This window comes from Bufo gargarizans, chromosome 6 (assembly GCF_014858855.1).
Source record: "Bufo gargarizans isolate SCDJY-AF-19 chromosome 6, ASM1485885v1, whole genome shotgun sequence".
In the NCBI taxonomy this organism is placed as follows: domain Eukaryota; kingdom Metazoa; phylum Chordata; class Amphibia; order Anura; family Bufonidae; genus Bufo; species Bufo gargarizans.
This window is the reverse complement of record NC_058085.1, coordinates 108182666-108203733: the sequence shown is the minus strand read 5'-3', so window position 1 is coordinate 108203733 and position 21068 is coordinate 108182666. Positions and strand designations below refer to the sequence as shown.

Genomic DNA, 21068 nt, shown 5'->3' with positions numbered 1-21068 from the left:
TATTGATTGATTTTTTTTAAAAAATTTTATTGATTGATTTTTATTTATTTACAGTGTCCATTTTTAACAGACGTTTTTCTTCCCTGTCGTGTGCATGAGGCCTTAGGCTGAAAATCCTGCAGGCAGATCAGCCTCAAAAACTCATCTGAAAAAAGAACTGTGTGTGACTGTGACTGTACCCTGCTTCTATCACGTGCTCTACTTTTGGACGCCGACAAAATGGCCGCCTCCTGATGCTTCCCGGACAAAACCAGCAACGCTGTTGTTCCTCTCGTAACTGTCTGTCACGTGACCACGGTGCTGGCGTAGCTCAGCCCACTTTTGTCATTTTATATAAAGTTATTGAAGAAGAAAAAATTAAATAAGGTAGTCAGACCTGTCAAAGAGAGACGTGCAGAAGAGCCGGGAGGTGAAGGAAGAGGGGGACCCGGGGAATCGGGGCTACCTGGGGGCGGCGTGCTGGAGCAGTCACCTCCGTGTATGTATGATCCGTGCACATGCCGGGGTCCTTGCTGTGTATACTTCGTGTGCATGCACCGTCTTGTGTGTGATGTGTCATGTGATAATAGGATCAGCTCTGCGGGATACCATGTAATAAGCCCACTGTGTGTACATTCAAGAAGTCTGCAGAACTGGGGCCATGGACAGTGTTATATTGTGAATGGACACTGTTTAGACAGCAATGGAATAAGAGAAAAGCCATCATGACTGCTGGAGAGCTAGGGACTGCAGATCGTGATATAGCGGCAATATATATATAATTTATTGCAACCCAGCTCCCTGCAGATGTGACGCTTTCATGGCAGGAAGCAGCAGGTTAGCACGGTTAAATGGCGCCCGGCTGCAGCTCTGGAACTTGTTGGCAAAGTATGGATGACTGTATGCTAATAGCCACACATCATCTTCAGGCGATAGGACGTTGTGGATGGCGGATCCCACCGGGTGATAGAGATCTGTTGTCGTCACCCCCCTGCATGCATGGACGGTTGCTATACAAGGCCGCTTTCACACAGAATTTGATCAGTGATTGTAAGGCTACTTTCACACTAGCGTTTTAGTTTTCCGGTATTGAGATCCGTTATAGGGGCTCGATACCGGAAAAAAAACGCTTGAGTTTTGTCCCCATTCATTGCCAATGGGGACAAAACTGAACAGAACGGAATGCACCAAAATGCATTCCGTTCCATTTAGTTGCATTCCCATACCGGAGAGCAAGCCGCAGCATGTTGTAGTTTGCTTTCCGTCATAACGGATCCGTCTTGGCAATGTTAAAGATAATACAACCGGATCCGTTCATAAAGGATGCAGATGGTTGTATTATCGGTAACGGAAGTGTTTTTGCTGAACCCTGCCGGATGTGAAAGTAGCCAGAACCAGAAGTGAAGCCTGTACATCACTGCTGAAAATCAGAGATCAAACACTGGAGGTCATTTACCAGTATTTGTAAGGCAGTTTTTGACATAAAAAAAGTTGCAAGACCCTTCTGCAACTTTTTTTAACGCCCATTCGACAATATTTTGTCGCATAGGTGTTTTTACACCGTCCTTGACACTTGTGAATGCCAGGGGCTGGGACTTTGGCACCGGCAAATTTACTACACCTGAAAACTGGCATAAAAGAGGAGTAAAAACTACAACGGTCACAGATTTCCGGAGGTACACCTAATTTATAATGAGGAGAGCGCCTCGTCATATATTAGGGCAATCCTCTGGCAGCGCAGGGGGAAACAAAGAGCGGGAGTAAAAAAAAAACTGGTCTGTGTAAATGACCCCCACTGACACTGTGAAAGTGACCGAACAGCCCAGGTAAAATCCAGTATATCGGTTAGTATGCAAAACATCTGCACAGGGCTTAAAAAAATATAATTTCAGGTAGGACTTCACAAGAGGAGTGCATGTTCCTGGAACCTCCTTGACATAGCCTATGGATAGCTGTGGCTCTTTTTCTGAAAGTTTTCACGTTGCGGCCATGGAAACGAATTGGAGTCAGTCAATGCATGCTACTTGATGCCACCGTGATGTGAAGGCCACTTTTTGTACCATAGATGTTGTCTGCAAAGTCACGCTCTATTATAGAGGTTGATATAACTCTTGAGTAAAGTTGAATACAATACAACATAAAAAACATGTAATAATAAAGTTATTTCAATGTTTTTCTGTTTCAAGGTGATTTTCGGCAATGTCTGTCTTTCGTTCGGGTGTGCTGGTCTTAACATCTCCCCTCTCCGCCTTGTCTATGAGATTGGCGCCTATTCTAGCCTCTGCAGCAAAAATTGTCCAAGATACCTTGTACGTCCATCTCCAACCTGGGCTTCTACTGACTGATTCTTCTCAGCCCGCTTCCACCTACATCCCAGCAACCCAGGAAATCTGCAGCCTCATATCCAAGCTGTATTCTGATGCAGATCTCCATAGCAATCTGGATGTTCGTGTGCTCTTAACGAATATTAAAAACCAAAGCAACAGCCAGCACTTTCTTTCCTCTGTTCAGAACCTCTCTCACCCCCCAGAGGTGGTTCTCACGGACTTCCAGACTAGTGACGGTGGACAATATAACCCAGCTAAGCAGCAGCTGGAGAGATATGCAACTAACTGTTACAGTTGTAATCCTCACCTAGTATCAGTGTTATTGTACTCAGAGTATGGAATAGAAGATGATGATGATGATATTAATTTGAAGGAAACAAATTGTGAAGGAAACCCTCTACAGAGTCACAGCAATGTTGTAGTTGGAGGCACCTTCGATAGGCTACATAATGCCCATAAAATCTTGTTGAGTGTTTGTTGTTTGCTGTCAGAAAGGCGTCTTCTCATTGGTGTCGCGGACAAAGAACTGTTGGACAGTGAGTAGCCTCTTCGTTATTTCTGACATTCTCTGTATGGAAGCCTAGTTAGATGCAAGCAGTCCCTAAACTTGTGGTCCTGCAGATTAGGTTCTGCAGCCCATCCTACAGCACATCAATATGGACAGCACTGCCATGTTCCTGCATGCTCCTGCATAGCAAACGATCCAGATGAACATGTGGTTCATGGTCATTCATGGTGCCAGGACCCTCATCAATGTGGTCATAATTCTCTACTGAAAACCAGGTAAGGGTACTTTCACACTAGCTTTTTCTTTTCCAGTGTTGAGTTCCGTCCTAGGGGCTCAATACCGGGAAAGAACTGATCAGTTTTATCCTAATGCATTCTGAATGGAGAGCAATCCATTCAGGATGCATCAGTTCATGCTGCAGTTTTCTCTCCGGCCAAAAATCCTGAACACTTTCCGGAATGCCGGATCCGGCATTAATTTCCATTAAAATATATTAGTGCCGGATCCAGCATTAAGTGTTTCCGGCAAAACGGATCTAGTTTTTTTATCTGCGCAAGCGCAGACTTTTATGAGTGCAAAAGAAATAAATACCGGAGAGACGGATCCGGTATTTCAATGCATTTATCAGACTGATCCGGATCCATCTGACAAATGCCATCCGTTTGTGTCCAGATTGCCGGGTCCGGCAGGCGACAGAACTGCCTGCCGGAATCCTCTGCCACAAGTGTGAAAGTACCCTAAAGGAGACACTAATTCAGGACATAGTTAGAGCTGCCAGAAACCCACCAATATGATCTTCTGACATTTATATTTGATGTGTTACAAGGTCCTATTGTGGGAACCCATACACAGCAGAGGAAAGTTGGCCCAACCTATCAACTATCTCAGGGGTGTCCTGACTCTTCCCTGAGAGCAGATATATTGGACTTAAAGGGAACCTGTCACCGGGATTTTGTGTATAGAGCTGAGGACATGGGTTGCTAGATGGCCGCTAGCACATCCACAATACCCAGTCCCCATAGCTCTGTGTGCTTTTATTGTGCAAAAAAACAGATTTGATACATATGCAAATTAACCTGAGATGAGTCCTGTCCCTGACTCCTCTTACGTACAGGACTCATCTCAGGTTAATTTGCATATGTATTAAATCTTTTTTTTTTTTTTTTTTTTTTTACACAATAAAAGCACACAGAGCTATGGGGACTGGGTATTGCGGATGTGCTAGTGGCCATCTAGCAACCCATGTCCTCAGCTCTATACACAAAATCGAGGTGACAGGTTCCCTTTAAACATGCCCCATCCTTTATTCCCACAGGAGATAAGTCGTGCCGAAGGTGCCTGGCAGCAGCTTATACACTTCCTCACATAATTAGCACATGTATGCTTAGCTGGGCTTGCACGTGTATGAAGGAACTGGGGAAAAATGGCTGCTAGCCAATGGCTATTAAAGGTCTATGGGCACCTTAAAGAGGTTGTCTCACTTCAGCAAACTGCATTTATCATAAAGATAAAGGTAATACAAGACACTTGGGCCTCTTTCACACGGGCGTTCTGGGAAAAGGTGCGGGTGCGTTGCGGGAACATGCGCAATTTTTCAGCGCGAGTGCAAAACATTGTAATACGTTTTGCACGCGCGTGAGAAAAATTGGTACCCGAACTTCTTCACAGAAGTTCAGGCTTGGGATTGGTGTTCTGTAGATTGCTATTATTTTCCCTTATAACCATGTTATAAGGGAAAAATAATACATTCTGAATACAGAATGCATAGTACAATAGCGCTGGAGGGGTTAAAATTTTTAAACTCTCCTTAATCCACTTGCTCGCGCAGCCCGGCTTCTCTTCTTTGCTGTGTACAGGAAAAGGACCTGTGGTGACGTCATCCGGTCATCACATGGTCCATCACATGATCTTTTACCATGGTGATGGACCATGTGATGACCGGAGTGACGTCACCACAGGTCCTTTTCCTGTACACAGCACAGAAGAGAAGCAAGTGGATTAAGGTGAGTTAAATTTTTATTTTTTAACCCCTCCAGCGCTATTGTACTATGCATTCTGTATTCAGAATGCTATTATTTTCCCTTATAACCATGTTATAAGGGAAAATAATAAAAGATCGGGTCCCCATCCCGATTGTCACCTAGCAACCGTGCGCGAAAATCGCACCGCATCCGCACTTGCTTTCGGATGCTTGCGATTTTCACGCAGCCCCATTTACTTCTATGGGGCCTGCGATGCGTGAAAAACGCACCAAATAGAGCTTGCTGCGATTTTCACGCAACGCACAAGTGATGCGTCAAAATCACCGCTCATGTGAACAGCCCCATAGAAATGAATGGGTCCTGATTCAGTGCAGGTGCAATGCGTTCAACTCGCGCATTGCACCCGCAGGGAACACTCGCCTGTGTTTCGGATTTTTATGCTGCTGTTTTAAAACAAAATGCTTAAAACTTCTTTGACGCATTTTAGATGCCGATGTTTCTGAAATGCTCTCCAGTTGCAAGTATTTTGCAGGCCTGTAGGCAGTGGAAAATGCTGCTGCAAAATGTATGCACCAAAGAAGACCCTGCATATCGGAGGCTGATTTCTCTTGATGTAAGCTCTATATATTTCAGCTTGCTGTGTGTACCTGGCCTGACAGTGAAGAGTTCATGTATGTGTCCTAATAGGTTTGTAGTGTGTGTTACATGAGCCAGGTGGTACAGGCTTATGGACATTTTTAATTTGCTTAAAGTTTTTGCATAATCTTTAGCTCAAAGTGCGTAAGCTCATGTATCGGGCTATAGCAAAGCAAATGCTACTTCTTAAGTTGCAGTTAAAAAAAAGGAGAAGGCTGCTCTAGGTTATAGGGAACATAGCAGGAGCAAGTGCGCATTATTCCTGTCACCTTACACCTCGTGTATCCACTATCCTAGTGCTCTCAATTACTCTGTTAGTCTAACCTTTATTTCTTTCATTCTTCAGATAAGGTCCTGAAGGAGCTGATAGAGCCCTATGAAAAGAGAGTAGAAAAATTGTCCCAGTTCCTGGTTGACGTGAAGCCTTCTCTTGAATACGACATAGTGCCTATTTCGGATCCCTATGGCCCTTCAATCACTGACCCAGATTTGAAATGTATAGTTGTCAGCGAAGAGACCCAAAGAGGAGGACTGTCGGTGAACAAGAGACGTCTGGAAAATGTAATCCAAATGTTCAAGATTATATTAAAGGGAGTCTGTCACCAGCATAGCATGCTTACAGTTAATAAAAAACGTTACCTCTGGCATCAATCCTGGACTTATAGAACCATCAAAAACGATCTTTATAAGATATGCAAATGAGGGCTCGCAAGTGCCCAGGGGCGGCGTTACTCTCTTAGGTGCCCTGCTTGCTCAGCCTTTTCATTGCGCCCCTTCCTACCCTCCGCCCGCCCATCCTTTCCCTCTGACCGCCTTTCTACTAACTTGTAATTCTGCCGATATCCCGCGCCTGCGCACTCATTACTTTGGCCGGCGCATGCGCACTGGGATGCCCATTCCTTGTACGGCATCACAGTAACTATTGCAGATGCACCGACTAACGACGCAAAAACACAAAGGAGGCGGTCCATCGTCGCATGCGCATAAATTACTGTGATGCCGTACAAGGAATGGGCATCGCAGTGCGCATGCGCCGGCCAAAGGAATGAGTGCGCAGGATATCGGCAGAATTACAAGTTAGTAGAAAGGCGGTCAGAGGGAAAGGATGAGCGGGCGGAGGGTAGGAAGGGGCAGAGGGACGCAATGAAAAGGCTGGGCAAGCAGGGCACCTAAGAGAGTAACGCCGCCCCTGGGCACTTGCGAGCCCTCATTTGCATATCTTATAAAGATCGTTTTTGATGGTTCTATAAGTCCAGGATTGATGCCAGAGGTAACGTTTTTATTAACTGTAAGCATGCTAGAGTGCTATGGGAAGGGTTAAAAAAGTGAAATGCTGGTGACAGACTCCCTTTAACTAAAAGAGCACATAATTGCTGTATTCTGAAGGTCAATCATACGGACTTACCTTATTTATTAAGGGGTATTTCTAGGGGGGAAAAAACACTTAGGAGGGAAGTTATCATTTGTGGTGTTCTTGTTGTGAGTTTTAAGTCTTCCTTTATTTTGTGTGTCAAATTTATGAAGTGGCGCTCGGTTTTATCATCACAAGTGTGATGTGGTTTTGCCACTGTCAGGGACACTATGCCAGGAGGTTGCCTGGTGTGGAGACGAGCCTTTTTTTTTTTAAAGTAGGTCATCATAATTGAGACATAACGCTGTTCTGATCTCCAATCCTCACCAACTTTTCACTCCTCTTCTGAAAGTGGCGAGGCTCACCAAATGTTGCAAAATTTGACTAGATGACGCACAAGACATGACTTGTGACATTTTTGGGCCACAAAACTGGAATGGCAGATTTAACAATTGTCCCCCTTAGTGCCTCTGCACATGATGTCTGATTGGTAGGGGTCCTCCCGCTGTAATTCTTCATGATCACAAGAATGGTGGTCCCATTTTGAATTGAGTGGCAGTCAAGCTTGTCTACTGTCACTTTGGTCATCTTTCTCCAGCAGTGAACATGCACAAACACTGTTTCACTTAAATATGGACCCCCTTCTTTCCCCACTGTTCTATTTAGTGGAAGCTCAAGTGGTTCGGACCCTTATCCCCCTATCCTGTGGATAGGGTACAAGTGTTTACTCTAGCGAAAAAACCTTTAATACTTATTCATGGGGCCTCTCTACTTAGATACACAAATTATAAAGTCCATCATTTCCCAGTAAGCATATTTTGGTTGGGGCCCCTTTTCTATTAGGACATACAGTCTTTTATTTCTCAAATATGGGCGTACCCAAGATATCAAGTTAAAGGGTTTCTGTCATCAGAAAAATGGGCATTAACCTGGCTGACATTAGCGATATGCTAATGTCAGCTGAACATAACTATATTAGTGCCATCTCACTGCCTGCCGTCGTTATTTAGAAAAATGAGCCTCTAGGAGCGGGGGGGGCGTTGCACCGCTCTGTTCTGTTACCTCTTTCCACGCCCTTCTACACTTGATTGACAGGGCTAGGCCAGCGTTCGTCTGCTGTCTGCAAGGGAAATCTCGCGCCTGCGCCGTCTTGTTCAGTATTCGGCGCAGCGAGGGAAGGACATTTGCCGACAGCCGGCTTCCTCACTGCGCCTACGCTGAATACGTCTCGGTGAAGAAGCCGGCAGCCGGCACACGTCCTTCCCTCACTGCGCCTATGCCAAATTCTGGCGCAGGTGCGAGATTTCCCTGGCAGACAGGAGACCAACGCTGGCCTGGCCCTGTCAATCAAGTGTAGAAGGGCGTGGAACGAGGTAAGCGAACGGAGCCTCTAGGAGTAGTTGTAGTGCCCCCCCCCCCCTCACCTAGAGGCTCGTTTGCATATTATGAAAGTTTGTTTTTCGAAATAACGACGGCACGTAGTGACATGGGACTAATATAGTAATGTTCAGCTGACATTAGCACATCGCTAATGTCAGCCAGGTTAATACCCATTTTTCTGATGACAGAAACCCTTTAAAGTACAGGGTGGCCCACAAAAACATAGCCCGCCTCCAATATCTCTCAATCAAACTGCCTTATAGTAAATCTGTCTTAGTTGCCCTGTAGCAAGCAATCAGTTCGGCTTTCGGTTTCTACAGGGCTCTGAAAAAAATTAAAGCTGAGATCTGATTTGTTGCTATGGTCAACTAAGACAGATTTACTATTAGGCAGTTTGATTGAGAGATATTGGAGGTGGGCTACTTTTCCGTGGGCCACCCCGTATAAAGTGGTGTACATCGATGCCTATGGAAGAGTGTATATGCTCCACAGTAGCGTCCCCTAGACAACAATTTGTTATCTAAGTTGTGTTAAAATTAGAACATGTATTAGGCACAATCCTTCAAGCACCATTTGTGGGTCACACAATGATCTCCTAAGATGTCATAATTAGTATTGAGCGAACTTGTGTTTTAAGTTCGGCGTCTAAAGTTCGGGGTTATCGAAGAATCGCGTTATGGATTCTGCTACCAGGGACCATAACGGAATTTAGAATCCATAACGCGATTTTTCGATAACCCAAACTTTAGATGCCAAACTTAAAAAAACAAGTTCGCTCAACACTAGTCATAATGCAGAAAAGGGCAGTGATGACTCTGAGAAGACCTGACTGAAAAACAAAGTACAAGCCCAAGACATCTGCAGTGAGCACCACAAAGAAGACACATACAGCCTGTCCTGTGAGCTTTGTTGGCCAATCAGTCAGGAAAAAAGTCCCCTGTTAGCTGCATTAAGGGGTTGGCCACCATTTGGGGTATTTTTTGGCAACAAAACACCCTACTATCTCCCGGCAGACATGCTCCCCAGCCTCAGCTACCTTGCTGAGGTTCCCCGCTGTCAACATCTAATTTGTCACTGCTGCAGCCAGTCGCTGGCCATGACATGTCATCTCAATCGGTACATGATGCATGGGGAGCAGGTCATCGCTGCGGCCAGCGATTGGCTGCAGTGATGTCAAAGCATATGTTTACAGAGAGGGGCAGCTGAGGCTGGGGAGCAAAGAGCCAGGGCCCAAGCAGGGGAAACAGGTAAATTTGCTTTTGTTTGTAAGTCTGCCCAGGAAGAAGGATTTAGCAAAAAATAAAAACTCCAAAAGGTTTACAATATATTGTAACATATATTACTGTGTTGTGTCATTCAGGGGCTCGATGAGCTGACCATCCATCAGATCCACCTGGTAACAGACCCACACCATTCTGAAAATGAAGAGGAGAAAATAAGCTCTTCTAGCTTCAGGAACCGGCTGCTGGGAACTCTGCTGAACCTTCCAGCTGTAAGAATCCTCCTTTCAGTTTTGGTATTTCAAGAAACGATTCTAGGTGATTGTTTCCAATGTCCTTTGGCGTTTCTCTGGAGTGTACAGTAGATCCATGTAGAGAGAAGGCAGCTTTTCCCTGCCTTAGGCCTCATGCACACGACCGTTGTGTGTTTTGCGGTCCACAAAATACGGATGACATCCGTGTGCATTCCGCAATTTGCGGAACGGCACGGACAGCCATTAATATAACTGCCTATTCTGGTCCGCAAAACATGGACAAGAATAGGACATGTTATATTTTTTTTGCGGACCACGGAACGGAGCAACGGATGCGGACAGCACACTGTCCGCATCTTTTGGGGCCCTATTGAAGTGAATGGGTCCGCATCCAAGCCGTAAAACACTGTGGCTCGGATGCGGGCCAAAACAACGGTCATGTGCATAAGGCCTTATCTGAATTCAATGGATCGCTCTCCCAACACTCATGAATAAGGCTCTGGTCATGTCTGTGTCATGGTTTCTGTTACGGTCACACGACCGACACCAGTGGTGCCAGGTGGACCCTGCAACGATGTACATTGCGATGTCTGTTGTGACGTTGGGATTTATAGTGCTACAAGCTGCACTGTCTTTTCTGTCAAATAGGACAGAATCTGTGGTGGAGACTCCAAGTGTGTTAACAGTGCAGATGTGAACATAGTCTATGGGCTAAGTCCATGATTGGATCTATGTTGGAGCCTCCACCAGAGGTTCCATAGTTTTTGCATGCTGCGCTATATATATTTTTTTCCTTCAAAATGACGGACTTCATTATAAGTTAATTGAAACCACAATGCAGATGTGAACAGAGGCTTGTGCAGTAAGATTGTAATCTGCTGCACTGTTACCCTCATTACACTTAGCAATCTGATGGCTTCTAGCATAAGGTCCCAGCTACTGCAAAAACCTTTAAGTTGTAAAGTGCGTGTACTCTATAATGGCGCATAAGCATATAACCTTATTAATTTGTATCCTGAATGCTGGTGTCTTAGAGCGAGGGAGGTCATGGGGGCCTAAAAATCATGAGAGTACCCCATAGTCGGACATCTTATAGATTCCTGAGGTGATATAAAATGGAATCTTTTTTTCTGTAGAAGAACCCCAGCATCCCTTCCCGGCCTTATGTCATCGGTCTAACAGGAGGCAGCGGCAGTGGAAAGTCTTCTATTGCAAAGAGACTGGAGAAGCTGGGAGCTGCTTTAATAGACTGTGATAAGTTGGGACACCAGAGTTACAAGCCTGGAGGACCAGCCTACCAGCAAGTTATAGAGGAGTTTGGTTCAGGTATGTTGAATAATATTATATAAGTCTGTCCATAGAAACTCTTGGGTCATTTTAGAAGCTTTCCATATTTTGGTTTAATTGGTTGTAGTTTCTGTCACCACTAGACACCAAAATAGTCATTGATGTGACTGTACTAGTCGGCTACTTAACCTTAAGAGGTTGTCTGGTCCTTTGTGTGTAATGGACAGAGCTGGTTACTGCAGTGCGGCTCCCATTCACTTAATTGGAAGCAGCTTGTAGTAACCAGTTCTGTCTACTACACACAGTGGAAGTAGTGGGGTGTCACACGCCCGCAGATCACATATTGATAGCCTTTTCTTAGGATAGGCCATCAGTATAATAAGACCATTTAACATATATAATTTATTTCCAGATATCGTCTGTGAAGATGGCACCATAGACAGGAGGGCTCTTGCGAGCAAGGTGTTTGGCAAGAAGGTGAATATCGTTTTTACTGCGTGTTGTGATCTTCAGGATCACCAGCTTTGTACTGTAGATATTTAATTGTCAGACTTCTGGTCATTTTGATTAAACAACATTACATAGTGAAGTTTCATATTTTAATACTAGGCTTTTATCGCTTGTAGGACCAATTAAAGCGTCTGACAGACATTGTGTGGCCAGCAATAGCAGCTCTCGCCAAAGAGGCTGTGGAAGAAGCTGCTGATAACGGTAACTTCTGTATTCATTTAAGCCTATATAGTTTTGCAGTCTTCAGGTGCCTGTCACTCAAAGTATGATATCTAAAGTATGATATGTCAACCTTTATATTAAGGTGACCCCCCTTTCCCCTTAACCACTTAGCAGTTCTACCTGCTGGAAGGTCAGAGGCTTCTGCTTGCATAGATATTACCATCTCTTAATATTAAATGGGTTTCTTGTCATCAACATTTTTAGAACTGTTTTACAAGAGAAGTCTGTCTGTTCTGATTTCTAATCCGTACTAATGTAGCAAGTGAGATAACTTTCAATACTGATAGATTTACCATAGGGCTACATTGCAACCTTCATGTTGTGTGACCAAAGTTGCCATGTAGCCTTAAGCTTGCCATACACATTAGATACTTGCCAGCTGAACCTGCCAATTTTGGTGGGATTGGCTGATCTAATGTGTATGGTGGACCCTATCCCAACGGCAGGTGTTGGGGGAAGATAAGGATCAGGCATGTTGGTTTTCTGCTACCCAATCCTTTTGTTCTTGGGGAGACAAGCTGAGGAGTCTGGCAGGGGCTCCTTCCTCCCCTTCTTACTGAGAACATATGCATGCTCAGCCAAGCTGCCTTTAACCTTTTTTTTTTTTACAATTCACGTATACTGATAATTGACATTTTTTGTCAAATCATAACAACAATCTCAATGTAAACTCAGATTTATTCAGTTTGATAAGAGATTACTTTGATTTGACGTCAAACGGCATCTTAACTAGCCTGTGGCCTATTGCATTCTGTCCCTGCTTAAAGGGAACGTGTCATCAGAAAATGATCTGCTGTTTATATTACTTTTTTATGTTTAATAGATTTTAAATTATTGTTTATGTTGTTGTTTTTCATATTTCCATGTTACTTTTTATAGTTAAACTAAAACAAAAAATCCTGCAGTTTTCCCACTGGTCACTATGTCTAATAATTAGCGCCACTTTTTGGTTTGTACAGATCACTTTACTGCATTACTCATTCTAATCCTGCCTGTAATGATATCACCTCTGTGTATAGATAAGACAGGATCCACCATTCCCAATAGGTGATTGTCAAATCTTATCTATTCTTTCCTTGTACAATGACCACTGCACAGGTCACAGAGCATGTCTAGAAAACTCTCCCATAGAGATCAATGAGGTCCCCCCTGACCATTGTGTCTATGGCCCATAGGGCTGCCGTAAAGCATTTTTAATATTGTGTAAATGCTGATAAGAACATCTCAGGCAAGATGGCCGCCCCCATAATAAATAAATATACATTCTGAAAATAAAAACAGAAAAAAAGGAGATCTATTACTATCTGGTTTTAACTGGCAGATAAAAATTCTGGTGACATATTTCCTTTAAGGTATCTTCTCACTACAATCAGCTACGGCTATGTTCACATCAAGCAGCTGGCACATACAGAACCATATCTATTGGCTCCCAATGTCCTGATGTATCCCAAAAGAGTGTTCAATTATGCTACTTATTACTAAGGCATCCTGGAAAAAATATTTGTTTGTTTTTTAATTCGGATCCTGTAGGCAATGTCACTCCCATACATTAGAGGTATTCGTGGAGAAATACTCTTAATATATGCAGCGCCTCAAATGTGATGCCTGCGCTGTGATGTGACTTGATTGGGTTGTCCATAACCACTCGGGAGATATAAATACATGGTGCTTATTAGTACAATGACACTAAAGCTGCTATTTTAATCAAGGTATATTGGTTTGTGTGATGGATGCTGCTGTTCTCCTGGAGGCCGGGTGGAATGAGATGGTTCATGAGGTGTGGACAGTAATCATACCGGAAAACGAGGTAAGAGTAAAGTTAGTAATATGACGGGTTCTGTTTACTTTATATGGGGCACTGTAACTCCATGTGCACACACATCGCCCCCCAAGTGGTAGCTACAGACAGCCAAGTTGAAAGGGTTTTCCAAGACTTTAATACTGATGACCCATCCTCAGGATAGGTCATCAGTATCTGATTGGTGGGGGTTGGACACCCAGGACCCCCGTCTATTAGCTGTTTGAGAAAGCATCGGCGCTCCTGTGAGCACCGGTGCCTTCTCCGTGCTTAGGAAGAACAGTGCCATACGCAGAATAGCGGCTGTGCTTGGTGTCGCGCTCAGTCCTATTCGCTTAAATGGGGCTGAGCTGCGCCTAGGCCACCTGACCGATGAACGTGTCGTCACTTGCCTAGGAAAAGCTGTGAGAAGACCACAGAGCTACTGCAAGGTGTCGGACCCCCACTGATCACATACTGATGGATAGGTCATCAGTATTAAACTCTTGGAAAAAACCCTTTAATACTCCAAAAGAGTAATGATTTGGCTTTGTTTGTTTCCCACTGCATTGGTGGGAAGTATTACAATACAAGTTAATATATAATTAGTTCTCAATATGTAACTTTGGCACCAGCCTCCACACTTTGAAACCATGCCAGCTTGCCTTCCAGCAGTATGCAAGTTGAAGACCAACTCACCTAGTCTGATCTGCTATCAATTAACAATTCTGAAATCGTGTATAAATGCCGTAATTTTGGCATGTTGCTTTTAGAGTGAAAAAATTGTTAATAATAACCTGTGTCCCTTTTGAAAGCTGAACATCCTATCTCCTCTGTGTTGGTTACTTTAGGCTATTTCCCGTATAATGAATAGAGACGGTGTCAGTGAGGAAGCTGCTAAGAACAGACTGGCTAGCCAGATGTCCAACAGTGAGCGGGTGGAGGCATCAAATGTTGTTCTGTCCACACTTTGGGAGCCAGAGATAACTCAGAAACAGGTAATATGTGTGGTGGGTTAGAGCGATCCACTGAAAGGCAAACTATATGCAAAATGTGGTGTAATTTATTAGTATGTCCTTCTACCGTGCATGAGCTCAGCTGTGGTCATGTCTGGCCTCATATTGACTAAAGTAGAGTAGTGAAAATTTGCAATAAAATCTGCAACCAATGTGTTTTTACGGATTTTACTGTGGATTTTAAATGAAAGAGGTGTTTTTTTGGCGCTGCAGAGGTTTTCAAGATAAGGTGCCACATTAAAGTGAATGTTAAAGGGGTTGTCCCAAGATTTTAAACGTATGCCGTAACCACAGAGTAAAGGATAAACATCTGGGTGGTAGTGGTCCAGCTGCCGGGACTGTCACTGTTCACAAGAACGAGGTGAGTATGCACTCTGCTGCTCCATTCATTCTTTGTAGGCAGGGCCGTCTTTACCAAGGGGCAAAAGGGGCAGCTGCCCCGGGCCCAGTTGCTTCTGGGGGGCCCAAGGCAGCTGCCTCTTGAGCCCTGCTAGCCACTGCCCCAGGTGTCAGGCTGTCAGCTTCACAGGGGGTGAGTCCCGGCATCGTACTGTGTTCAAGCTTTATATGTGATCTAGGACCTTAATGACATCATCACCATGTGACCAGTAACCTAGCAATATTACTGGTCACATGGCTATGAGGTCATCACAGGTCCTAGCAGGAGTGTTGCAGGTGAAGTTTGCCTTAACTGTGGAGCTTTTTTTTGTGAAGATTACATCAAAAAAAGGTGACACTCAGGGGCTGTTATGCTAATATAGGGGTGCTGTATACTGTGTGGTGGGCTGTATACTGTGTGGGGCCTGTATATTGTGTGGGGGGGGGGGTCTGTATACTGTGGGGGGGGGGCTGTATAGTGTGTGGGGGGCCTGTATAGTGTGGGGGCCTGTATACTGTATACTGTGGGTGCTGTATATTGTGGAGTGCTATACTGCTGTACTGTATACTGTGGGGGGCTGTATACTGTGGGTGATGTATAGTGTGGAGTGCTATACTGCTGTACTGTATAGTGTGGGGTGCTGTATCATGTATAGTTTGGGGTGCTGTATATGGTGAGGTGCTATACTGCTCTACTGTATACTGTTGTATACTGTGGGGTGCTGTATACTGTGGGCTGCTATACTATATAGTGTGGGGTGCTGTATACTATAGGGTGCTATACTGCATACTGTGGGTTGCTATATACTATAGGGTGCTATACTGCATACTGTGTGGTGCTGTATACTATAGGGTGCTATACTGCATACTGTGGGGTGCACTGTAACACTAGGGTGAGCCGAGCCCTGGTCTCCTTCCTGCAGAGCGGTGCCCACTTCCAGCCTGAGCCCAGAGCACTGATCCAGAGCCGCTGGAGTCTTCAGAACTGGAAGTATTTACAGTCATTCACTGGACTCTACCAGATGTGTGGATTTTTTGTGTGTGTGTTGTGGTGGAGGACGTGATTGCCTGCTAAGGTGTGGGAAGGTGGGATCCAGGGGGCCCAAGTAAATTTTTGCCCAGGGTCCAATCAATATTAAAGACGGCCCTGTCTGTAGGACTACTGGAGATGGCCAGGATCAGCACTTAGATGACCTACCCACCTAACCATAGAATAGATCCTTAATATCAGATGAGTGGGGGGTCTGACACCCAGTATACCCACCGATAATGCAGCTCAGCTCACATTCACTTGAATACGAGCATCAACTGCGGTATTTGAAAATGTCTACAGAAAGTCAGACTCTCACTTTTTCAACATTTTGTTATGTTGCGGCCTTCTGCGAAAATAAAAGTTTTCTCCTGTCATTCTGCACTCTGTACCCCTTAATGAGTAAGTGATAACAGAATTTTCGAATTTTTAGCAAATGTTAAAAAAAGGAAAATGTTAAATTCGACCATAAGTATTCAGACCCTTTTCTATGACACTTGAAATTTAGCTCTGGTGGCCTCCCATTTTTCTTGATCATCTTTGAGATGTTTCTAGACCTTGATTGGTGTCCATCTGTACAACATTCAGTTGATTAGACTTGATTTGGAAAGACAAAGCCATGGATATAGCTGACAATACATATCAGTAATCGGGGGAAGAACGGCCTCGTTAAGAAGAATTTGCAAAAAAAAGCACATAAAGGACTCTCAAATTGTGAGAAACAAAATTCTCTGGTCTGATTAAACCAAGATTGAACGTTTTGGCCTCAATTCTAAGCATCATGTTTAAAGGAAACCAGGCACTTCACATGACCTGCCCTATAACATCCCTTTAGTGAAGCATGCTGGTGGCAGCATTAGGGCTCATGCACACGGCCATGGTCGTCTTTCCGGTTTGCAAATTGTGGATCTGCAAACCATGGAGTTCCCCATTTTACTGAATGTCCTGTGCTTTATAGAACTGTCCTATCCGTGTCTGTAAAATGGACAAGAATAGGACATTGTCTATTTTTATTTTTTATTTTGCTGTGCCACAGAACAGACATACGGATGCGGACATCAAACCGGTGTGCTGTCCGCACCTTTTGCAGCCCCATTGAAGTGAATGGGTCCGCATCGGACCCGTAAAAAAAATGCAGCTTGGATGTGGACCAAAAATAAGTTTGTGTGCATGAGCCCTTATGTTGTGGAGGTGTTTTTCAGCAGCTGGGACAGAGAGGCTGGTCAGAGTTAAGGGAAAGCTGAATTGAGCAAAGTGCAGAGATATTCTTAATGAAAACCTGATCTTGACCTCAGAATGGGCTGAAAGTTTACCTTCAAAGGCAATGACCCTCAGAACTCAGCCAAGACAACACAGTGGCTTAGGGACAATTCTGTGAAAGTCCTTGAGGTGACCAGCCAGAGCCCCTGAATTGAACCCAATCGAAGATCTCTAGAGAGATCTTAAAATAGCTGTCCACCGATGGTCCCCATTTAGGGCTCATTTCACTCAGACGGCCGTTTGTGTTTTGCATTCCACAACTTGCAGATCCGCAAAACACAGATACCGGCCGTGTACATTCTGCATTTTGTGAAACACACAGGGCCAGCGCTATATAGAGATGCCCATTCTTGTCCGCGATTGCAGACAAGAATAGGACATGCTCCATATTATTTGCGGGGCTATGGAACTATGGATGCGGACAGCACACGGTGTGCTGTACACATCGATTGCAGTCCTATTGAAATTAATAGGGGAGTTTGCAGAATGGATGCAGACCCGTACAAACGGCCGTCTGAATGAGCGCTTAACCTTTATAGAGCTTGAGATAATCTGCAAAGAAGAATGGCAGAAAATCCCCAAATCCAGGCGTGCAAACCTTGTGGCATCATACCCAAGAAGACTGGAGGCTGTAATCACTGTAAAGGGTCTGAATACTTATGTCAATGTAATATTTTAGATATATCGGAAAGGCTCACCCTCCAAGTTGTAATGAAAAACGGTGCTCCCCCTAAAAAGGTTACCCCAAACCTTTAAAGGAAATAAAATGTAAAATAGGATAAGAGGGGCACACCTACATCCAAATCACATCGACCACTAGACAGTAATTTATTAATAAAATAATTTATTAAATATACATACGGTACCTGATAAATCTATAATACATCTAAAATACATAAAACTATACTGTAAATAGATATCAATGCAAATAAAATGCGGTCATCATAAGGGTTGATAACGTCATGCACTAAGTTCTTAGTGGTAAATGTCTCTTAGTGGAAATGCTAAGACTCGATATAGTAGATAAGAATGCAGTCACTATATTGGTCCGCGGTATGCGATTTGTTTGTAAAAGCGGTAAAGTGTTTGGGTCGTTGCGCTTAGCGTGGCGTCCCACGTGTTATCAGCGCAGATGATTGTACCTCCAATCTACTTTATCGTGAGTTATAAGCTTGCACTGAATAGACTGCTGCCAGCTCTGCTGTTCACTTCCTGGTTCCCTTCCCAGGAAGTGAACAGCAGAGCTGGCAGCAGTCCATTCAGTGCAAGCTTATAACTCACGATAAAGTAGATTGGAGGTACAATCATCTGCGCTGATAACACGTGGGATGCCACGCTAAGCGCAACGACCCAAACACTTTACCGCTTCTACAAACAAATCGCATACCGCGGACCAATATAGTGACTGCATTCTTATCTACTATATCGAGTCTTAGCATTTCCACTAAGAGACATTTACCACTAAGAACTTAGTGCATGACGTTATCAACCCTTATGATGACCGCATTTTATTTGCATTGATATCTATTTACAGTATAGTTTTATGTATTTTAGATGTATTATAGATTTATCAGGTACCGTATGTATATTTAATAAATTATTTTATTAATATATTACTGTCTAGTGGTCGATGTGATTTGGATGTAGGTGTGCCCCTCTTATCCTATTGTACAATGTAATATTTTAGTTTTTCCTTTTCGATAAATAAAAAAAAAAGCTTTCACTTTGTTATTATACGGTACTAAGTGCAGAATAATGGGGGCAAATAACTTTTATTTTAGCACAAGGCTGCTGTGAAAGGGTGTGAAGACTCTGAATGCACTGTATCCTATAGATAGGTCATCATTATCTTTTTCCCTGAAAATACCTTTACCCCTGGGCATCTACGCTGTGTTACCATGATAATTAGTGAGTGTATACAATATCTTACTTGAGTTTTTGTACCATCTAGATCCAGAAGGCTTGGGATCTTCTCCAACAGCGGATCAACCCAGACTTTTCAAATAACAAGCCCTTACTAAAATCAAGATTTTAACCTTGCTATCTTCAAAGATTTTGCTGCAGGGGAATCTAGGACGTGTGTGTTGGGGCCCAGCAGAAATCGCATGCCTTATTCCATCGGTGTAGACATCATTGTAATGTGTTGTGTCTGGACAGAGCAATGTTCTCATTTGTGCTGTAATATTCCAAATGCCCATACACATTCATTCACTTTGTATGTATTCTACATTACATGGCCATCTAATGATATTCATGAAATTTAATTGTACTCCTCTGGGTGAGTCTTCAGTTATTGATTTCATTCTTATAATCCTGGCTTATCATGGCAGAATAAAGTGAGAAGTATAATTTTTTTCTTGCTTACGGCGTACCTGATTATTTGTAGATGTACATACATAATAAAGTGGACTGATATTGAAAAACCCATAGTTGATGGCATCCAGAAGGATTGATGTGCGATGAACGTTTCTTCCTCTACTCCCGGACATCTTTCAGTATATCATTATAGCACTTTCTAAGGAACCAAGCAAAACATTCTTCTACCACAAGATGGCAATATGACTTTAACAAAAAATGCAATATGGCAGACTGCATTAAAGAAAGGGAAGCAAATGAGCTCTTAACAAGCTCTGCCTCTAATGCCACCAGATGTAAGGCATCTATCCTATAAGTCAATGTTCCACCCTTTAAGTAGGCCTTGAGACATGACTCTGGTATTAAATAAGCCAGCACCTGATCTGCAGACAGCTGTTTCGGGGTGATTGCCCCTCATCAGTGCAGAGCAGAGAGTATTGGCATAACTTGGTCTAAACAGAAGAAAGAGAAGCTCCACTTTAAAAATACTGCCGTGTAAATAATGGCATTGAGCTACCTATAAAGCAATTTCACATAAAAAATGTCCAAACCAGTTCAGCTACATCTCTACTCTTCCTGCTTTGACCAAGAAAAAATACATAGCCATAATGTTTCTATAAAATGACCATTTTATTAATTTATGTTAAAACAACCAATAATATAATATAGGGTCAGCCAAAATTTCCTACGAATGGATATCACATGCAAGAAAAGGTAACATCAAATAAAGTTCAAATACGGCATCATAACAGTCAGCTCCAGGCCAACATATACACCCTGAGGCGGTCTCATTGGTTGGTGGGACCAGATATCAATAACAACGCACAATGGATCTTTTGATGTATTTACTGTTTTCTTATAGAATATGTGACCGGGAGTTGACAGACAATGGCAGATCCCGTGTCTATATTGGATATTAAACAACCATAGCTGTCCTCATCGGCTGCTATTTTGCATTGGTAGTGTGATTGGATGCCGATGACTCCATTGTTACAAACAGCACGCCAATCCACTTCCTACATATATACTATTTAGTTACTTGTGTTTCCTTATTTAAATGGTTCCTGTGGGAAGAAGAGGCAATTAGAGATATAGGTTTTTTAGGACCTTTAGGCTGGTTTCACACGGGCGTTGCGGAAAAATGTGCGGGTGCGTTGCGGAAACACCCGCGATTTTTCCGCGCGAGTGCAAAACATTGTAATGCGTTTTGCACTCGCGTGAGAAAAATCGCGCATGTTTGGTACCCAAACCCGAACTTCTTCACAGAAGTTCGGGCTTGGGATTGATGTTCTGAAGATTCTATTATTTTCCCTTATAACATGGTTATAAGGGAAAATAATAGCATTCTGAATACAGAATGCTTAGTATAATAGCGCTGGAAGGGTTAAAAAAAAATAAAAACGTTAACTCACCTTATCCCCATGATCGTGTAGTTCCCGGTCGGTCTCTTCTTTAGCTGTGGGCTTGGGCTGAATGACCTTTGGTGATGTCAGATCACATGCTCCAATCACATGGTCCATCACCATGGTGATGGAGCATGTGATCTGACATCACCACAGGTCCTTTAGTCACAGCTAAAGAAGAGACCGACCGGGA

General features: G+C 43.5%; 1 protein-coding gene across 1 annotated transcript; it reads left to right on the top strand.

Moving 5' to 3' along the window:
* The first annotated feature begins 350 nt into the window (after nt 1-350).
* Nucleotides 351-19477, top strand: COASY (Coenzyme A synthase). The gene is made up of 10 exons (XM_044299319.1): nt 351-478; nt 2166-2842; nt 5779-5993; nt 9524-9655; nt 10774-10963; nt 11337-11401; nt 11551-11635; nt 13366-13463; nt 14285-14431; nt 19069-19477. The coding sequence occupies exons 2-10, from the start codon at nt 2179-2181 to the stop codon at nt 19150-19152; spliced, it is 1680 nt and encodes a 559-aa protein (XP_044155254.1). The 5' UTR covers nt 351-478; nt 2166-2178; the 3' UTR covers nt 19153-19477.
* The last annotated feature ends 1591 nt before the right edge of the window (nt 19478-21068 follow it).

What these genes read in the sequence shown, in the direction of transcription:
- COASY (XM_044299319.1), top strand. Translation starts at nt 2,179, where the DNA reads ATGTCTGTCTTTCGTTCGGGTGTGCTGGTCTTAACATCTCCCCTCTCC. An exon ending in ACAAGAGACGTCTGGAAAAT is followed by an intron (nt 5,994 to 9,523) that starts GTAATCCAAATG and finishes TGTGTCATTCAG; the next exon opens with GGGCTCGATGAGCTGACCAT. An exon ending in GGAAGAAGCTGCTGATAACG is followed by an intron (nt 11,636 to 13,365) that starts GTAACTTCTGTA and finishes ATTTTAATCAAG; the next exon opens with GTATATTGGTTTGTGTGATG.